We start from the raw sequence: 19,556 nt of genomic DNA, 5'->3' as shown, positions 1-19,556 counted from the left end.
GCCTGTCTCCTGGTAGCGCCTCCATCCTCTGGACACTACGCTGACAGACACAGCAAACCTTCTTGCCACAGCTCGCATTGATGTGCCATCCTGGATGAGCTGCACTACCTGAGCCACTTGTGTGGGTTGTAGACTCCGTCTCATGCTACCACTAGAGTGAGAGCACCGCCAGCATTCAAAAGTGACCAAAACATCAGCCAGGAAGCATAGGAACTGAGAAGTGGTCTGTGGTCACCACCTGCAGAATCACTCCTTTATTGGGGGTGTCTTGCTAATTGCCTATAATTTCCACCTTTTGTCTATTCCATTTGCACAACAGCATGTGAAATTTATTGTCAATCAGTGTTGCTTCCTAAGTGGACAGTTTGATTTCACAGAAGTGTGATTGACTTGGAGTTACATTGTGTTGTTTAAGTGTTCCCTTTATTTTTTTGAGCAGTGTATATAATCAGATAGAACAAATGAGAAACTGTTTGTTAGCCAAACCTGTATGTCCAGGATTCTATGCGTTGCAGGGGAAATTAAAGGAGAAGGTGAATCACTCGACCTGGGGGCATATCGCACTTGGAGGGTGAGACACACTGACACTGCCGAATGATCACAGAGTTAAGGAGAAGAACCGTTGCTAATAGAGCTCGGGGATCAACTCCTTAATGAAGAATCCCTGACCCCGACCTCTCAACACTGTGTACATTCATAGAAGTGAAAGTGTTGTTTGATCTCTGGCTGATGATGTGTTCTCTGGGAGAGGGTGGGGTTTTACAGGACTGCTTGTAGTCCTGAGCTGTCTGATTAGGATACGATGGGGATGTTACCATCACAGTGCTGCCAAAACCACCACCAGTTCCAACGGACCAGGGTTCAGCCGGCCTCCTCCACCACTTCAAGACCAAGTCCCACACCACCACCTAAGCTCTCCAATCCGGTACAGGTAATAAATATAAAAGACATCTCAGATAGTGAACAATTGGGGACTGAAACTGGTTATGAGGAAAGGGAGAATATGTGGTTGGCCTACAAAACACTTAATAGAAAGGACTGTGTCGTATGTGGACATGCCAGACCTATTCTGGCTGCTCACCCATTTGCCCTAAGTAATGGGGAAGGTTGGATGTGTATATCGGAAAGTTTAAGCCAAATTCAACCCTGTGTAAAACTCTGAGTTTTGTGTTCCCAGAAGTCCCTCCCCAGAAGGTACCGTGGGGAGTTAAGGCATATGGGGGATATTACAGCTGTATCACTGGTACAGGTAGGGGTATAGACTATGGGAGGCTCCCTACTACTACCTGCATCACTAATGCCACTATTAACTAGAGGTGTTGCTGATGTATGGTGGATGTGTGGACCTGCCAGGCGGTTGACCCCATTTTGAAAGGAAATTGTCGTTGCACATGTGTTTTGGCCAGTCTGATACCACCATTGCCTATTATTGAGGTTATAGCTAACCAACTTCTGGGAGCTGCACATGACACAGAGACTCGGTACCAACTCAGGAGACGGCAGAACCGTGACGCTCCTTGGTCCGAGGGTACAGATAACATGCACACCAACCTGTTGGGGTCCCAATAGGGGTCCCCCACGAATACCAGACATCAAACAGGAATGATGGCCTGTGGCATTTATTGCCCATTTTTGGCCCAGCTATTGTTGATGCTAAGCAGAATGCCTGGATCAATTATATCTACTATAATCAACAATGATTTGTTAACTACACCCACACAGTACGTACGGGGATGGCTGAACGATTGGATGCTACCTCTCAAACCAGTAGACAAAATAGACTAGAACTGGACATGATTCTGGCCAACCAGGGAGGTGTATGTAAAATGATTGGAGAACAGTGTTGCACGTTTGTTCCTAACAATACTAGTCCGGATGGGAGCATTTCAAAAGCTCTGAGTGGGTTGGCAAGGTTATCAGTGGAGATGAAGGGTCTTGCAGGTGTGGAGGAGAGTGGACTGTTCCCCTGGCTGGGTGGTTGGTTTGGTAAGTACACTACAATGATGGTTACTGGATTTCTGACACTAGTTGTTGTTTTTCTTATGCTCATGTGCTGTGCTGCCTGTATCATACCTTGTTTGAAGAAGTCTGTTACAGATGTGGCAAGGAGGCTGATACGGAATCAAGCTTTCACAGGAGAGTGGGCCTGACAGAGGAGGACCCTTGGTTTGCTGTAGTGGAGGTTGTCGAATGAATAAAAAGTGATGTTTGTCCTCCCTGTTGTGAAGGTTTGAAGTTCCCGGGTGGCGACGAGCCCACCTGGTACAGGTTGTATAGAGGGATGGACCTGAGGGTTTAACATTTTCTCGTTTTTTGGTTAATAATGTGGGATTTTGGACTCAACAAGGCTTTGAGGCGGTCCATGGACAATTGGCAGCTACATCCCTGATGGCATTTCAAAATAGAATCACGGTTGATATGTTATTGGCAGAACGGGGGGGGTCTGTGCCATGTTTGGTGAACAGTGTTGTACTTTCATTCCCAACAACACAGCTACGGATGGGAGTCTGACTGTAGCATTGGAGGGACTTCGTACCCTTAATGGCATTCTTGTACTTTGTGGATGCTGTTGCATTCCATGTGCGCGGACGCTTGCTAGCCGTGTTATCACTGCCGCCATAGACCCTAATCAAGAAAGGGCCCAAATGTTCCCATTGCTTGATGATGGGGAAGCTGGACCTGTCTATCTATTTGAGGACTAAGAAACTTTTATGTCACGTCTCTTGTGAGACGTGAAGAGGGGGAATCAAAATTTGTCTTCTGACAAATTTTATCCCATAGCTTTGTCTTTTTTACTTTTATGTCACGTCTCTTGTGAGACGTGAAGAGGGGGGATCAAAATTTGTCTTCTGACAAATTTTAACTAGTTTATAAGACGTGAAGAGGGGGATTTGTAAGAAATTGTAATAGATACTGGAAACTTGTAATAACAACTTCTCAACATAAGCTATCTTTTATACAAAATACACACACCCCCGTTTTCCCTTGGACATATGCTGGTCTCATTAGACACCAACCACAGACACACACAACTCAAGGTTGGAGCACAAGACAAAGAACTGTGTGAAGAACCAATGGAACGTCGACATCCGGCCCGGACAGGACTACCCACGACCCAGATCGACCAATAGGAAGGCCAGACTACAAGATCAACCTACTTTGCTTGTTGCCTATATAATCTGTATGAACTGGTTAGAGCGCTCTCTTTTCCGACGATTCCATACGAATCAGACAGAAGGGGCCGTGCTGCACGATTTACTAAGATATTTTTACATGTGATTAAACGGCCTTATTATACAAATATCCACCTCGTCCTATGTCTCCACTTGATCTCCTGTCTCCAGTAAACGTTTTATCAACAACCCCTCAAAAGTCCCCGAATTGAACCGGGCATGTGAACACAAAGCTCCGCAGGTTCGCTTGTCATTATTCCCACACCTCACACTAGACTACTGCAACACCGTTCCCCCTGCCTTAAACCCCTTCACATTGGAGAGAGAAGTTGATGTGCCTGTTCGCGGAAAAAACGTGTGCTGTTTTTGGATATTGATTAGCGGTTGTCAAGGATGCATAGAAATGCCATATGTGTGGAGTTTTGTACTGACAAGAGGTCCAGGTTATTTGTTTGCATTATGTTGATCGATAGGCTAAGAGAGCTTCATAAACTGTTTATTCGATTGTGGGGTTTAAATAGTGTGTAGAGAACATATTTGGTGAGAATCACAACATATGTACAAAATCTGATCTAGCTCTTAAAGGGGCAGTAGCCTATACAATTTTTAATTAGGCCTACATTATTTAATCTACTGGTATTTAATATGTTACCAATAATATTTACATGTTAATATTATCTTAGCATTACAATGATTGTCTCATCATTAAAGAAAATGCAATCTATTAGCTTCCAAAGTATAAGTCGGTATATCTACAGTAGCTGTCTGATAGCACATTCTGATGGAATTTATATCTACAGTAGCTGTCTGATAGCACATTCTGATGGAATTTCTTAACATAGCAATGTGAATGCAAAGAGGACTTGGACCTCAAAAAAGGTGAAGTGAACTGGCAAAAGAGTTGAGTCCTCATTCAAAGGCAAGGGCAGTGTGAATACAAAGAGAACTGAGTATTTTTTTAATATTTTTTTTATCCCAGAGTTCATTTTAAAGAGGACAGAGGGTGTTTTCACATATCTTTAATATAACCAAAGATTCCAACTTTTGTCAAATATGTGTAGTTTGTTTGATTTTATAATATATAGAGTCTAATGAGATGTAGCTAGATACTGTAGTTCAGTCCTCCAGTTAGTTATTGCGGGTGGATATGAGGCTTTCCAATTGATGCCTATACTTTTTTTTTGTAGCAATTAGACCTAGATTACAAAACGTTCTCTGATATTGATCACTAATATTTACATTTCTCAACAGACATAATTGTGGAAATGGATGGCTATACATTCCTAGACACAATGAAATGAAAGCACATGCAGTACCAATCAAAGGTTTGGACACACCTACTCATTCAAGGGTTTTTCTTTATTTTTACTATTTTCTACATTGTAGAATAATAGTGAAGACATCAAAACTATAAAATAACACATATGGAATCATATAGTAACCAAAAAACCAAAATATATTTTATATTTGAGATTGGCCACCCTTTGCCCTAATGACAACTTTACACGCTCATGGCATTCTCTCATCCAGCTTCATGAGGTAGTCACCTACATGGAACTCAAAAGAGTTTTACCTGGAACCAAAAAAGGGTTCAACCTGGAACCAAAAAGGGTTCTTTTATGGGAACAGTCGAAGAACCCTTTTGGAACCCTTTTTTCTGAGTGTACAACGTTTCACAAAATGACTGCATACTCTGATGATGATGTACAGTACCAGTCAAAAGGTTGGATACACCTACTCATTCAAGGGTTTTTCTTCATTTTTACTATTTTCTACTTTGTAGAATAATAGTGTGGAATAATAGTGAAGACATCAAATCTATGAAATAACACATTTGGAATCATGTAGTAACCAAAAACGTGTTAAACGAATCAATATGTTTTACATTTGAGCTGCTTCGAAGTAGCCACCCTTTTCCTTGATGACAGCTTTGCACATTATTGACATTCTCTTAACCAGCTTCATGAGTTAGTCACCTGGAATGCATTTCAATTAACAGGTGTGCCTTGATAAAAGTTAATTTGTGGAATTCCTTTCCTTCTTAATGTGTTTGATCAGTTGTGACAAGGCAGGGTGGGTATACAGAAGATAGCCCTATTTGGTAAAAAAAAGAACTCCATATTATGGCAAGAACAGCTCAAATAAGCAAAGAGAAACAACAGTCCATTACTTTAAGACATGAAGGTCAGTCAATATGGAACATTTGAAGAATTTTGAAAGTTTCTTCAAGTGCAGTCGCAAAAACATCAAGCTTTATGATGAAACTGGCTCTCATGAGGACCGCAACAGGAAAGGAAGACCCAGAGTTACCTCTGCTGCAGAGGATACGTTCATTAGTTACAAGCCTAAGAAATTGCAGCCCAAATAAATGCTTCACAGAGTTAAAGTAACAGACACATCTCAACATCAACTGTTAAGAGGAGACTGTGTGAATCAGGCCTTCATGGTCGAATTGCTGCAAAGAAACCATTACTAAAGGACACCAATAAGAAGACACTTGCTTGGGCCAAGAAACACGTGCAATTGACATTAGACCGGTGGAAATCTGTCCTTTTCGAGTCCAAATTTGAGATTTTTGCTTCCAACCGCCGTGATTTGTGAGACACAGAGTATGTGAACGGATGATCTCTGTGTGTGGTTCCCACCGTGAAGCTTGGAGGAGGAGGAGGTGTGATGGCGTGGGTGTGCTTTGCTGGTGACACTGTCTGTGATTTATTTAGAATTCAAGGCACACTTAACCAGTATGGCTACCACAGCATTCTGCAGCGATACGCCACCCCATCTGGTTTGCGCTTAGAGGGACTATCATTTGTTTTTCATCAGGACAATGACCCAACACACCTCCAGGCTGTGTAAGGGCTATTTGACCAAGAAGGAGAGTGATGGAGTGCTGCATCAGATGACCTGGCCTCCACAATTACCCGACCTCAACCCAATTGAGATGGTTTGGGATGAGTTGGACTGCAGAGTGAAGGAAAAGCAACCAACAAGTGCTCAGCAAATGTGGGAACTCCTTCAAGACTGTTGGAAAAGCATCCCTCCATGAAGCTGGTTGAGAGAATGCCAAGAGTGTACAAAGCTGTCATCAAGGCAAAGGGGGGCTACTTTGAAGAATCTAAAATATATTTTGATTTGCTTAACACTTTTGGTTTCTACATGATTCCATATGTGTTATTTCATAGTTTTGATGTCTTCACTGTTATTCTACAATGTAGAAAATAGTAAAAATTGAATGAGTAGGTGTGTTCAAACTTTTGACTGGTACTGTACATTTTCCCAAAATGGTGTCAGTTTCTCACAGGATCACAGCATATGTAATAAGGTTCCTTAGATTTTTTTTTTCTCCAACAGAGATTTACTCATTCATAATGAATTATGGTCGTGTAGACAGGTTATGATGGAATGCCTTCCAGAACGGAGACGAGAACTGAGGGCCCCGGTCAGAGACCATGTCGACCGGTAGTCCATGGATCCGGAAGATGTGCTGCACCATGAGCTGGGCAGTCTCCTTGGCAGAGGGTAGTTTGGGGAGAGGAATGAAGTGGGTGGCTTTGGAAAACCGATCCACCACAGTCAGGATGGCGGTGTTTCCATCAGATGGTGGAAGATCTGTGACAAAGTCCATGGAGATGTGGGACCAGGGATGGTGAGGGACAGGCAGAGGTTGGAGGAGACCAGCCGGAGCTTGTCAAAGAGTCTTGTTTTGTGCACACACCGTGCAAGCAGCGATGAATGCGGAGACGTCGGGGACCATGGTGGGCCACCAAAAGCGTTGTCGCACAAAAGCCAGTGTCCGGCGGGAGCCCGGGTGGCAGGCCAGTCTGAAGGAGTGGGCCTACTCCAGGACCAAGGAGAGGACCGCGTCAGGCACAAACATCTGGTTGTCTGTACCCCCCCCGGGGTTCGGCTGGGAACACTATGCCTCCCGGACCTGTTTCCCTATACCCCAGCTGAGTGCCGTCACCAGGCACGAGGTGATTAGCATGGTCTTGGGCTCCGGGGTAATAGCCGTGGGGCTATACCAGCGGGACAGTGCATCCGGCTTGACATTCTTGGATCCCGGACGATATGAGAGGGAGAAGTTGAACCGTGTGAACAGCAGGGCCCATCTAGCTTGCCTGGAGTTGAGGCGTTTGGCGGTGCGGAGATACTCCATATTTTTGTGGTTGGTCCATTGTTAGGAATTTTGTTAATAATAACTAAAACAATTTCTAGATTTAGATAAAACTATAACTAATTGAACTCTGCACGCCTAGCGAGAAGAGATTTGTGCTGTGGGTTATGAAGTAAGCAGAAAGGGTCGTTAAACTATGGTTGAACTGACCCAACTTAGCCCTGAGATGTTTAGATAAGGTAGTGAGTAACTTTTTATGTCTTCCATTATCTTGAGTTGTCTGCTAAAGTGGTAATAAATTATAGTGAGCCTTCAGGAGAATAGATTATATTGTGTGTCATGTGTGTGCGCTGGGAAGTTGGAATTAACTTTTGAACCTGTTTTATATTGGTCAGGACGAGGAGATTTATTCTGTAACCTATGACGTCATATCTTGTATATAAACTGTTTATGGTCAAATGGGAGCGTGCTCCGAGAATAAATACTATTATCTAATTTTAATAAGACTGTATCCTGTCTATTTTATGTTAATAAGTATCTTACAAATTCTTATAAATAGACAGATTGATTTTAATTAATGAGTACATTAGAGGAATTATTTAATTCCCTCAACATCCATACGACGAACGGGTGTTCCGCTCCTTCCAGCCAGTGCCTCCATTCCTCCAACGCCATCTTCATTGCGAGAAGCTCACGATTTCCCACATCGTAGTTTTTCTCCGTGGCGTTGAGGCAATGGGAGAAGGCACAGGGATGTAGCTTCAGGTCCAGGGCAGAATGCTGGGACAGGACCGCCCCCACTCCTACATCCGACGCATCGGCCTCCACCACGAACTGACGGGAAGGGTCAGGATGAACCAGGATGGGAGCAGTGGTGAAGCGGTGTTTGAGTTCCCGGAATACCCGGTCAGCAGCAGGGGACCACATGAACGGAACCTTGGGAGAGGTGAGTGCTGACAGGGAGGAAGCCAGGGTGCTGTAACCCCGGATGAAGTGGCGATAGAAGTTGGCGAACCCCAGGAAATATTGCAGCTGCACCCTGGACGAAGGCTGGGGCCAATCCACCACCACTCTCACCTTCCTGGGATCCATCTGGACACTCTCAGCAGAGATGATGTACCCCAGAAAGGGGATGGTGGAGTGATGGAACTCACAGCTGGTTCTCCAGGAGGCATGTAAGAACCTGTCGGACATGGAGCACATGTTCTTGGGGGGCGCTGGAGAAGACGAGGATGTCATCAATGTAGATGACGAACCTGTTCAACATGACGCAGAGAACATTATTTACCAGAGCCTGGAACACAGCGTGGCGTTGGTTAGGCCAAATGGCATGACTAAATACTCGTAGTGGCCACTGAAGGCGGTCTTCCACTCATCCCCCTCCCGAATCTGCACCAGGTGGTAGGCGTTCCATAGATCCAGCTTGGAAAACACGGTGGCCCCCTGGAGTGGCTCGAAGGCTGAGGAGATGAGTGGTAGCGGGTAGCTGTTCTTCGCCATTATGTCATTGAGTCCCCTGTAGTCGATACACGGGCATAGGGTCTTGTCCTTCTCCACAAAGAACCCTGCACCGGCGGAAGAGGACGAAGGACGTATAAATCCTGCAGCTAGGGAGTCCCCAATGTAGGTGTCCATAGCCTTGGTCTCCGGGCCTGACAGAGTGTACAGTTGTCCCCGGGGCGGAGTGGTGCTAGGGAGAAGGTCAGTCCCGCAGTCATATGGTCGGTGCGGCGGAAGCGAAGTGGCCCAGGCCTTGGTCCTGGTACTCTGCAGGAATGGTGGGAAGGAGGTCCAGGGCACCTTCCGAGCCCCCAGGAAGACGTTGTGCTGACTTCAGACCCTGGGCATGGCAGAACAGACTCCAGCCCATGATGGCACCAGTAGACCAGTTGATGAGGGGATTGTGTCACTGGGGCCAGAAGAATCCCAATACAATGGGAATCTGAGGAGACTTGATGAGCAGGAATTGAATAGTCTTGCTGTGATTCTTTGACACCCGTAGGTTGATGGCAGTGGTAATATGAGTGACCAGCCTATAGAGCACCCGTCCAGCGATCTAATATCCATGGGAGTGGAGAGAGGCTGATTGGGGATGTTCAGCTTGGAAGCCAGGGTAGCGTCCAAAAAAACCTCTCATCGGCCCCAGAGTCAATGAGGACCCGGAGAGATTTAGACTGGTTTCCCCACAGCAGAGGGGCATGAACAGGGTTGTGAGCAAGGGAAGCAGAAAAGTTCTCCATATGGCCCACCAGCGTACTCACTCCTACCAGTGAGCCTTATCTTTTTAAAGGACAAGAGGACACAAAATGACCAGGAGTCCTGCAATACAGACAACTCTTCGTGTTGATCCTGTTTTGCTTTTCCGCTGGCGATAGCCCAGCTCTACCTAGTTGCATTAGCTCGGGAAGTGGTGACTCAGCCGTCTTCGACTCTCGGGGAAGTTTGGGAAGCCTCAGATTCTCTCGGCAAGCGGATCGTTGGGGACTTCCGGGATGACTCGGAGGCAAGGTGTGCGAGCGAAGTCAAATCCTCTCCCTCCGTCGTTCCTGTAGTCGCCCATCGATTTGGATGGTTAAACCGATGAGGGAATCGAGATCCGTAGGTAACTCCCGAGCAGCAAGCTTATCCTTGACCTCCTCCGAGACGCCGTGTAGGAACATAACGAACAGTGCTTCCTGGTTTCAAGCACTCTCCGCTGCCAGCGGGGTAAAATGGGTCTCCCGAGAAGGTGGAAAGGCCGATGTGGCCTCTCCACCCGAGAAGATAAAGAGGCCACATCCCCTCAGCTGGGTTACTGAGGGGCTGTGGGGTTAGCACTGTGGTAGCGGTGCCTCCCAGCCAACGTTTGGATCCCCTCCATAAGGCCACGAAGCAGTTCCTCGTGCCTCACGATGTTGGCTCCTTGGGAGATGGCGTCGCGCATCTGGCCCGGGTCTGCTGGGTCAGTCATGGCCAGTTCGTACAATCAGGTTTGAAGGTAAGACCCAGATGCAGACTGTGTCGGAGTAACAATGTTTATTACAGCAACAGGGCAGGCAAATGACAGGTCAAGGCAGGCAGGGGTCAATAACCAGAGTAGTGGGGGAAAGGTACAGGACGCCAGGCAGGCTCAGGGTGGGGTCAGGCAGAGGTCGGTAATCCAGAGGTGGGGCAAAGGTACAGGACGGCAGGCAGGTTCATGGTCAAGGGCAGGCAGAGTGGTCAGGCAGGCGAGCTCAGAGACAAGACAGGCAAGGGTCAAAATCAGGAGGGCGAGAAAGAGAGACTGGGGAAAAGCAGGAGCTGAGACGAAAAAATGCTTGTTGACTTGACAAACTGGCAACAGACACACAGAACACAGGTATAAATATACAGTGGATAATGGGGAATATGGGCGACACCTGTAGGGGGGTGGAGACGATCACAACAACAGGTGAAACAGATCAGGGTGTGACATGACCATTTTATATATTTTCTCTTCTACAGGATACAAACTCATAGGAAGTCACTCAGGAGGCAAGCTTTGTCGTTGGACCAAGGTAAAGTGGATAAGATTATTTCTTCCTTATATGAGTAATCTAACATTCATAAACATGTACCTTCGCATAACTAAATAACAGGTATTTTTCTTTCCACCAGTCCATGCTAAGAGGAAGAGGAGGTTGTTACAAGCACTCCTTTTATGGCATCGAGTCCCACAGGTGTATGGAGTCCACCCTTAGCCTCGTCTGTGCCAACAAGTGTGACTTCTGCTGGAGGTGGGTGCAGCTGAACTATCATTGTCATTGTGATTGATCTAGAGATTTTGGAAGAATTCATGCATTAGTTTATTGCAATAATTACATTATTCTCATATGCCCAGTGCAGTTGTATTCTCATCTTAACCCAATAACCAGTGCTGTATTTCACAATATGGCTAAGCACACATAGACCCTTTTTGTTCATTGCTGAAAGTCCGGAAGAGCATATGACCCATGACTTTACCCTCCTATCATTTTAAAATTAACCATATTACAATATTGTCATAGGCAGACTGAATACAGAACTTAGTAAAGAACCCCAGATATTCGTATCCCTCCTCACCCCGTCATTGACTGATGGCCATGCTATCGCTTAGCTAACCAAAAGCTAACGAGGCAGCTAATGATTAACGTGTGGGTGATTAATGACCGTGCTAATTAAAGGGAGAGAGGTTAGAAGCTGAATTATGTGACGTGACATTGGTTGTGACTGGAGGGGGCAGATATTTCTCCTCATGTTACCTTCGAAATAGCCTGGTCCCTGATCTGTGTGTGCTGTCTTCCTAACTCCTATTGTAAGACTGCACAAACAGATCTAGAACCAGGCTAACCTTTGAAAATATGAAGATAATAAAACTCCTTTGTGAAAATGTCTCTGCCAGTTCAAGCCTCTGGCGAATGGGGTGCTGTCAGTAGTGATGTGTTGAGGTCCCTATGAGTTGAGGCCCCTAGGTCCCAACCCGTCTGAGTTGAGGTCCCTATCTGGGACGATTGACAACAGCAGAACTTTGTCAGACACATAGGTATTGTCTTACTGTCCTTCAGCAGCAGGGGGCACCAGAACTGATGGGTAGACTGAATGTTCTCTAGTCTAGTGAACTGTGAGGTGGAATACAGAGCCCCTGGTGTGTGTGGATTTCCTCACATTATAGTTTTCCATATTTACTGTCACCTGTTGCATTTGTGCCTACTGTACTTTCATTTAACTCTAGTATCTAAAAAGAAATAGTGTAAACTTATGTTAGCTTGTGCCCTTTAGGTGATCTGAGAGGGACTAAAATGGTCATGGCAGGCCTACGTAAGAGGTTACCAGACCAGTCTGGTTACTTAGCCAGCCCCACTGGGGATAGACAGGCCAGGTCTGGGGCAGTGTGTGTGTATTTGTGAAGAGACAGAGCTGTCCTTTCTAATCTTGTCTAACCTGGTGGGCACAGTGGCGCTGGAAGATGGACCTGCCTGAGAAGATACTACTGGAGGCTGTGGAGAACCACCAGAACATGTTCCAACAGTTGAGCTGAGTAACACACACACACACTAAAAAACATGATCCGACAGTAGACAGGTAACCTTAATATCCAATTCTGGAATAGGTTGGCCTAACAGCTCATCACAATACCTAATATAGATTCAAGAGACTATACTTCACCAAGTTGAGAGTCACGACACATGCTACAATGAAGCAGAGCTGTATGAGAGCTCGAACTGTGTCACAGACCTGGTCAGGCTAACAGACAGACAGACGCTGGGCCTGGGGGATATTTGGCTGACACTTCGGTCCCCACAGTGCAGTGACATCATAGTAGTTGCGTCCCAAATGGCACCCTATTTCCTACATAGTGCCCTGGTCAAAAGTAGTGCCCTATAAAGAAATAGGGTACAATTTGGGACACAAAAAGTGGCTCTCAGTGCAGTGAGGCTCTGGGCTGATTCAGTCATCAGCACCCTGTCTGTCCAGCCGCTGTCACACCTCTCCTCACCGGGACCAGAGTGTGATGCACTTGTCACTGGACTTGTCACTGGGCCTGTCTCTGACCTGTCTATGGTTTGTAAAGCAACAGCTCAGTTGGCCATGACAGTTCCAGCAGTTAGTAAAGAGAAAAACACATGGCATCTATCTTCGTTTGTAATCACTGGTACCCCCTGTATATAGCCCCTCTATTGTTATTTACTGCTGCTCTTAAATGATTTGTTCTTATCTCTTACTTTAAAAAAAAGTGTACTATAGGTATTTTCTTAAAACTGCGTTGTTGGTTAAGGGCTTGTAAGTAGGCATTTCACTGTAAGGTCTACACCTGTTGTACTTTGCGCATGTGACAAATCATTTGATTTGAAAAAACATCCTCTCACTATGATATTATTCAGTGGTTTATTAGATGGCCTTTGACTATAGCAGTTGAGGATTTATTCTAGGATAACCCAAACGTGTCACACATGACCCATCACAAAATACAAAACAATATAAATGCCTCCCCATTGGGATCAACGGAGCTCTCTCTCCCTGCCCTCTGTCGACTGCACTGATTCAGTCAGTTTAGCCAGGAATGACTCGTGTCACTTTTTCTCTCTTCGTCAAGTGCCAATTCCATCCAGTCAAAGGAACATGTCAATCCAATTTGTTTCCCATACTCAACCCTTTGATGGACATCTGGATTGGAGTAGTTAGGACTGAAATGAACCCAACCGAGTTGCATTGCTGATTAGAGAGCTTGTGGTTTGACCAGGGGGTTGCTGTTGGCAGGGCAGGTGTGTGTGTGTGTGTGTATGTGCGCGCGTATGTGACTCACTTCTCTCTAAAGTTCCTGATTTGCTCAGCGCTGCTTGTCATGTTCATCAGTGGTGGTGATGTCTGTTTTCATTTGACCACCTAGTTTAATTGAGTCATGTTGGCACAGAATGAAGCCATTTGGAGTCGGTTTGGGTTTTTAATGTTTTTTCAATTAAATGTTCAGGGTTAATGATTGACATTAGGTCAAGTCAATCTTAGAGGCTCTCTGAGGACTTCTGATGGAAATGTAATCCGGATAGACTTGTTGGATCTGATCACTAAACCCCTTGGTATAATGGTCTTGGAGTTTAAACATTTCTATTGTAGAGAGCTTTAGAGGACAATGGTAATGATGTGGATGTATTCCTGCAAGACACTAATACTCAGATTCATAACCATCTCCATTCCTCCGTCCCGCCATCCATCGTTCTCGTTAGAATAGATACTTTTAATGGAGCACCATGTCAGCATTGATACAGTACTGTATGAACAATCCACTTTAGAGTGAATGACTGCCCTTCCAGAGGACAGCCAGTGACCCATGTGGGAGTGTAATGTGATTCCACATCACATAATATAAATAAAATAGACACATAATGAGGCCTGAGGGACCTGTGTGTGTGTCAGCCTGGGCTGGTGATATGACTGAATTAAAGTGGGATTTCTCCAAGGGCCCTGTATGGGGGCCGGGGGAATGTACAATTATGTTTTTCAGTTTGATGTCTCTGTGTAAAGCTGTTCTGTGATGTGATTTACCCTTCAAATGTATCAGAGACAGTAGCCCAGCCAGTATGGATTTGTTGTCGCTTGCTGCCATTATTCAGGTTAATGTTGTTTCATACTGCATTGATCCACAGCATATAACTTTTTTGGGGGTCATGCAATTAGTGCATGAAATCAATCTTTTGAAAACTTTACTGTTTACTTTTAGTTTTTTGGGCTTGTGTGAGAGTGCTTGGCATGTGCATTCATGCACCCTTGTGTGCACATCGGTGTGTTTGTGTGTGCATGCAAGGAGAAATACACTGAGTGAGTGTGGCGTGTGTTGATTCTAGGCAAGGTGAGCAGCGTCTAGGCACTGCCAGGAGATCCATAGTGATCAGTGGTAGCTGGAGAGACTGAGACCTCCCAGTGGGAAGAGGAGAGGGACTTGGCCTGGCTCCAATGTACTCTCTCTCTCTCTCTCTTTCATTTTTGTATACCTCTCTCCCTGACTTTTCTCTGATACTCCCACTCCATATTTTCTTCCCACCAGTCCATTCCTTTTAAAGGGGAATGGGAACACAACCCTAAATAACCCCTTTCTTATTATTATTCATAATAAGACATCATGTTCCCCTTTAAATCGTTGAGGGGGAGTGAACAAGTGTACATCACAGGCAGAGGAGGTTTGCGTAGTCATTAGGCTCTCCAACTTCATGGTCCCCAAGGCACAGTTCCCCCAGGAGATCAGGTGGGGGTGCCTCTGAAGGTGTTGGAGGTGAAGAGAAGTTGTTGGCCCAACCCTAAGGGAGAGGAGAGATTGCTTCTCCAGCTTTGTCTCTTTCTTTCTTTGTCTCCCTTTCAGTCCTAATGCCATTTGGCCATAATCCGTTTCTTTCTATTCTTACTGTAAATGTTCCTTTCTCTAGGGTGTGTTCGGGCGGCGCTCTTTCGCTCTGACCGCCACCTCTTCTCTCTTTTGAAGTCTATACAAACACAGAAGCACATTGAGGCTTCTGACTAAGGCAGGGCCGAGCCAGGTCATAGAAGAGCCTTAATCTTGAACAGAATTGCAAATCACAGTTTCAACTGTGTCTGTCAGCCTAGCATCGTCTCCGTCTCGCTCTATATACCAGCATGGTGCCTTAGGTAAAAAAAAATACATCTTCACCTTGCATGTCTTTGAGTACACAGTCATTATACACTGAGTGTACAAAACATTGAGAACACCAGCTCTTTCCATGACCTAGACTGACCAGGTGAAAGCTATGATCCCTTATTGATGTCACTTGTTGAAGGGGAGGAACAGGTTAAAGAAGGATTTTTAAGCCTTGAGTCAATTGAGACTTGGATTGTGTATGTGAGCCATTGAGAGGGTGAATGGGCAAGAAATAATATGTAAGTGACTTTGAACGGGGTATGGTAGTAGGTGCCAGGCGCACCAGTTTGTGTCAAGAAATGCAACGATGCTGGGTTTTTCACGCTCAATAGTTTCCCATGTGTATCAACAATGGTCCATCACCCAAAGGACATCCAGCCAACTTGACACAACTGTGGAAAGCTTTGGAGTCAACATGGGCCAGCATCCCTGAGGAATGCTTTCGACACCTTGCAGATTCCATACCCCGACGAATTGGTGCTGTTCTGCAGTGTACAGTGAATTCGGAAAGTATTCAGACCCCTAGACTTTTTCACATTTTGTTACGTTACATTATTCTAAAATGGATAAAAAAAATAAAAAAAAATCTCATCAATCTACACACAATACCCCATAATGACAAAGCAAAAGCAGGGTTTTAGAAATGTTTGCAAATGTATAAAAACGGAATAAAATAAATATCACATTTACCTAAGTTTTCATACCTTTTGCTCGGTACTTTGCTGAAGCACCTTTGACAGAGATTACAGCCTTGAGTCTTCTTGGGTATGACACTACAAGCTTGGCACACCTGTATTTGGGGAGTTTCTCCCATTCTTCTCTGCAGATCCTCTCAAGCTCTGTCATGTTGGATGGGGAGTGTCACTGCACAGCTATTTTCTGGTCTCTCCAGAGATGTTCGATCGGGTTCAAGTCCGGGCTCTGGCTAGGCCACTCAACGACATTCAGAGACTTGTCCCAAAGCCACTCCTGCGTTGCCTTGGCTGTGTGCTTAGGGTCGTTGTCCCGTTGGAAGGTGAATTGTCTTCCCAGTCTGAGGTCCTGAGCACTCTGGAGCAAGTTTTCATCAAGGATCTTTCTGTACTTTGCTCCGTTCATCTTTCCCTTGATCCTGACTAGTCTCCCAGTCCCTGTCGCTGAAAAGCTTTCCCACAGCTTGATGCTGCCACCACAATGCTTTACCATAGGGATGGTGCCAGGTTTCCTGAGAGCTGTGTAAGGACATCAGGGATACAATTGTAGACCTGCACAAGGCTGGGATGGGCTACAGGACAATAGGCAAGCAGCTTGGTGAGAAGGCAACAACTGTTGGCGCAATTATTAGAAAATGGAAGAAGTTCAAGATGACGGTCAATCACCCTCGGTCTGGGGCTCCATGCAAGATCTCACCTCGTGGGGCATCAATGATCATGAGGAAGGTGAGGGATCAGCCCAGAACTACACGGCAGGACCTGGTCAATGACCTGAAGAGAGCTGGGACCACAGTCTCAAAGAAAACCATTAGTAACACACTACGCTGTCATGGATTAAAATCCTGCAGCGCACGCAAGGTCCCCCTGCTCAAGCCAGCACATGTCCAGGCCCGTCTGAAGTTTGCCAATGACCATCTGGATGACCCAGAGGAGGAATGGGAGAAGGTCATGTGGTCTGATGAGACAAAAATAGAGCTTTTTGGTCTAAACTCCACTCGCCGTGTTTGGAGGAAGAAGAAGGATGAGTACAACCCCAAGAACACCATCCCAACCGTGAAGCATAGAGGTGGAAACATCATGCTTTTCTGCAAAGGGGACAGGACGACTGCACCGTATTGAGGGGAGGATGGATGGGGCCATGTATCGCTAGATCTTGGCCAACAACCTCCTTCCCTCAGTAAGAGCATTGAAGATGGGTCGTGGCTGGGTCTTCCAGCATGACAACGACCCGAAACACACAGCCAGGGCAACTAAGGAGTAAGAAGCATCTCAAGGTCCTGGAGTGGCCTAGCCAGTCTCCAGACCTGAACCCAATAGAAAATCTTTGGAGGGAGCTGAAAGTCCGTATTGCCCAGCGACAGCCCCGAAACCTGAAGGATCTGGAGAAGGTCTGTATGGAGGAGTGGGCCAAAATCCCTGCTGCAGTGTGTGCAAACCTGGTCAAGAACTATAGGAAACGTATGATCTCTGTAATTGTAAACAAAGGTTTCTGTACCAAATATTAAGTTCTGCTTTTCTGATGTATCAAATACTTATGTCATGCAATAAAATGCAAATGAATTACTTAAAAATCATACAATGTGATTTTCTGGATTTTTGTTTTAGATTCCGTCTCTCACAGTTGCTGACCTCTACATGCTTTGCAAGTAGGAAAACCTGCAAAATCGGCAGTGTATCAAATACTTGTTCTCCCCACTGTGTGTATATATATATATAAATATATACACACACACACACACACGTAGTCCCCCTTATCGACAGGAAGGGGCGTTGAGGAGCACAATAAGAGAAGCAGGTTAAGTGTCTGAGTCGGGGGAACAAGAGAACATAACAGCACACTGATATCAGTTCAGAATGTCTCTTTCTCCCCTGTAGAAGACACTGTTTTGCTCTGCTAAGCATTCTGAGGACAGAACAGAACACTTTGGCAACACACAATTAAAACCTCTTTGGAACTGACTGCTGAATAGAGCAGAGAAGTCTTGGAGAGGCGCTGACTGCTCTGCTTGCCTCTGTCTCTGACTCAACAACCTCCCAATGTTCCTACAACGTCCCCATAACTTTTCTACAACGTCCCCCCCAATGTTCGTACAGCGTTTCTCTTCCGTTCCTATGAGAAAGCTGAAATGGCATTTGATTGAATACGTTAAAAGCAGACTTCACAGCATTGTAAGTGCAGTTTTAATTGCTATGGCTACCTACAGTACTGTAACACTCTGCTCACGTTTGTGTTATGTTAATGTTGTCATCTAAAGTGACATTGACACACAGGCACAGAGGCTCAAGACCAAGGACATTTTATTTTGATGGAATTGGGATTTTTGGACCGTCTTACCTGTACAATACTAAGGTTCCTCAGTTGCCATGTTATTGCCAAAGCGCTGACCTCAAGTCACGTATCAGTTTTAGAGGTAAACATCGACCCTCATGCCCACATTTACCTTTGTGGTCCCTGATTTCAAAGCAACATCTGACCTTTGAACCACATCCAAACAGATTATTCTTCCCAGGCAGATGCCCAACCAGACAGCTTGTTCCTTTCAGGTCATCCTATAGTACAACGTTTCTGGGACACTGTAAAGTCCATAGAGAATAAGAGCACCTCCTCCCAGTTGCCCACTGCTCTGAGGCTAGGAAACACTGTCACCACCGATAAATCCACTATAATTGAGAATTTCAATAAGCATTTCTCTACGGCTGGCCATGCTTTCCACCTGGCTACCCCTACCCCGGTCAACTGCCCGGCACTCTCCACAGCAACCCGCCAAAGCCCCCACCAAAGCCCCCAGATTCCCAAAGATTGGAAAGCTGCCACGGTCATCCCCCTCTTCAAAGGGGGTGACACTCTAGACCCAAACTGCTACAGACCTATATCTATCCTACCCTGTCTTTCTAAGGTCTTCGAAAGCCAAGTTAACAAACAGATTACCGACCATTTCGAATCCCACCGTACCTTCTCCGCTATGCAATCTGGTTTCAGAGCTGGTCATGGGTGCACCTCAGCCACGCTCAAGGTCCTAAACGACATCATAACCGCCATCGATAAGAGACATTACTGCGCAGCCGTATTCATCGATCTGGCCAAGGCTTTCGACTCTGTCAATCACAGCATTCTTATTGGCAGACTCGACAGCCTTGGTTTCTCAAATGATTGCCTTGCCTTGTTCACCAACTACTTCTCTGATAGAGTTCAGTGTGTCAAATCGGAGGGCCTGTTGTCCGGACCTCTGGCAGTCTCTATGGGGGTGCCACAGGGTTCAACCCTCGGGCCGACTCTTCTCTGTATACATCAATGATGTTGCTCTTGCTGCTGGTGATTCTCTGATACACCTCTACGCAGATGACACCATTCTGTATACTTCTGGCCCCTCTTTGGACACTGTGTTAACTAACCTCCAGACAAGCTTTAATGCCATACAACTCTCCTTCCGTGGCCTCCAACTGCTCTTAAA

The 19,556-nt window shown here is 45.6% G+C and overlaps 1 protein-coding gene across 1 annotated transcript in view; it reads left to right on the top strand.

The window, feature by feature from the left end:
• tyw1 (tRNA-yW synthesizing protein 1 homolog (S. cerevisiae)) overlaps positions 1-19,556 on the top strand; it is a 102,835-nt gene that overhangs the window by 37,222 nt on the left and 46,057 nt on the right. The window contains 5 exon segments of the mRNA XM_038961773.1: positions 10,753-10,805; positions 10,906-11,028; positions 12,221-12,294; positions 14,607-14,611; positions 14,905-15,022. Of these exon segments, the coding sequence (XP_038817701.1) occupies positions 10,753-10,805; positions 10,906-11,028; positions 12,221-12,294; positions 14,607-14,611; positions 14,905-15,022 (373 nt within the window).

This window comes from Salvelinus namaycush, chromosome 23 (assembly GCF_016432855.1).
Source record: "Salvelinus namaycush isolate Seneca chromosome 23, SaNama_1.0, whole genome shotgun sequence".
Lineage (NCBI taxonomy): Eukaryota > Metazoa > Chordata > Actinopteri > Salmoniformes > Salmonidae > Salvelinus > Salvelinus namaycush.
Note: the sequence above shows the minus strand (reverse complement) of the source record. Positions and strands in the feature narration are given on the sequence as shown.